The 1,693-nt window shown below is 33.8% G+C and overlaps 1 protein-coding gene across 1 annotated transcript; it reads right to left on the reverse strand.

The window, feature by feature from the left end:
• Positions 1 to 66: 66 nt before the first annotated feature.
• Positions 67 to 576, reverse strand: LOC142224694 (uncharacterized). The gene has a single exon (XM_075294478.1). The coding sequence runs from the start codon at positions 574 to 576 to the stop codon at positions 67 to 69; it is 510 nt and encodes a 169-aa protein (XP_075150593.1).
• Between the last annotated feature and the right edge of the window lie 1,117 nt (positions 577 to 1,693).

Raw genomic sequence — 1,693 nt, forward strand, 5'->3', positions numbered from 1 at the left:
AGTTTGGCTTGTGACCTGCCAGCGCACAGTGTACCGCAAGCGCTGTTTTTTTGCTCCATGGGTTTGTCATGGGTTGTTAATCTGCTTAGATTTTACTTTATATATTAGATTTTGAATTGTCCTTAATTGGAAATCATTATTGGTAAGTAGTCTTTTGATTTTCTCTCCATTTTCGAAATGAAAACTAGGATCACTAATGTTGAATACTCTCCTGACGAAGTTCGTCGCAGTATTGATTATGATGCGTTTGCTATCATTTGAATAAAAGTTAAGTAGACGTCCCGAAGCTGTTGGTTTTTGGTACCAATTTAATTTAAGTTGATTGCCTTGTCTGTGTATTATTGCGTCAAGATATGACAATTTTTGATCCTGTTCCTCTTCCTTCGTGAATTGAATTTGTCGGTTGTAAGAGTTTAAAGCTTTTAGTGTTTCTTCGACGTCTGATCTTTTTATTATCGCGAATATGTCATCTACATACTTAGTTATTATACGTGGTTTAGTTATCTTCTCAAATACGTCGTCCAAAAGTTCCTCCATAATTATGTCCGCTATAATTGGTGAAGCGGGTGATCCCATGGGCAAGCCTTTTAGTTGTTCATAAACCTTGGAAAAATTTCTTAAAAAAATCCGAAGTTGAGTTTAAATGTGTTGCTATATCACAAAATTGTCCGGTATGACCTATCTTTGAACTCGACATGCCTGTCAAAAATTCAGAACGCTAGGTTCTAGTGTTGTATTGCTTTAAAAATTATACGTTGTCATCAGGGTCAAAAACCATATTTTAATATGTTAAAAATGGACAATGCAATTGACCAATTCAGCCCATATTCTAGTCAAACCTAATTTGAAAACCCTAATTGAATCTAATTTGTCGAAATATTTCTTTAGTTAAAAAGATATGAAGTGTTTTTCAAATTTTGTTTCGCCGGAGTCGGAGTCGAGCAACATTTCTACGACTCCGGCTCCGACTCCAGCAAAATCTTCAGACTCCGACTCCACAGCCCTGGTTTTAACAACGCTTTGTGGAAATCTCAAAATGTGGAATAAAATTTAGTTCAATTTTCGTGCGAGGTATTTCATTCTTCCTATAAAACAGTTCACTTTTTTCGGTGTATACTGTTCTTAATTTTAACGATAACATTTCTGCTAGTTCTTTTGCAGTTTTGCCTTTTTAATAATTATAATACTCTAACTGTACTCACACTTTTGCCCGGCATTTTAATTTTCAATGTAATACAGAACGACTTGCACGAAATGATTGCAACTAAATACTTCCCCTCCTGTCTACTGAATGATAACAATACACCGCAAAAACAGTGAACCCAGCAGGAAGAAAAATGTTAGTTAATTTTGGAAAATTTAAATCATTTTTAGAAAATTTTAACAAAACAGTATTACAAGCGATGACATCACGCCGATATCACAAAAATAAGTAAATATTTTTCGACAAATTCAGGAATTTTATTAGGCATTTTTTCACCCGTCAAAGAAAATTTTGTAGTTCGAAGGAAAAAATTGGAGTTCAAAATTGCAAGAATGTCTTTAGTGCCATACGTGGGCGCTTTTGTAGAAAAATTTAAGGAAATAATGAACAATTTTGGGAGAAGTACGAATTTAGTAAATCTTTATGCTTCATTTGTGTATAATTTGTCCTGTTTTTTAGTTCGTTTAACTAACGTACCCAAAAAATTAT

This window comes from Haematobia irritans, chromosome 2, assembly GCF_050003625.1.
Source record: "Haematobia irritans isolate KBUSLIRL chromosome 2, ASM5000362v1, whole genome shotgun sequence".
Taxonomy (NCBI): Eukaryota; Metazoa; Arthropoda; class Insecta; order Diptera; family Muscidae; genus Haematobia; species Haematobia irritans.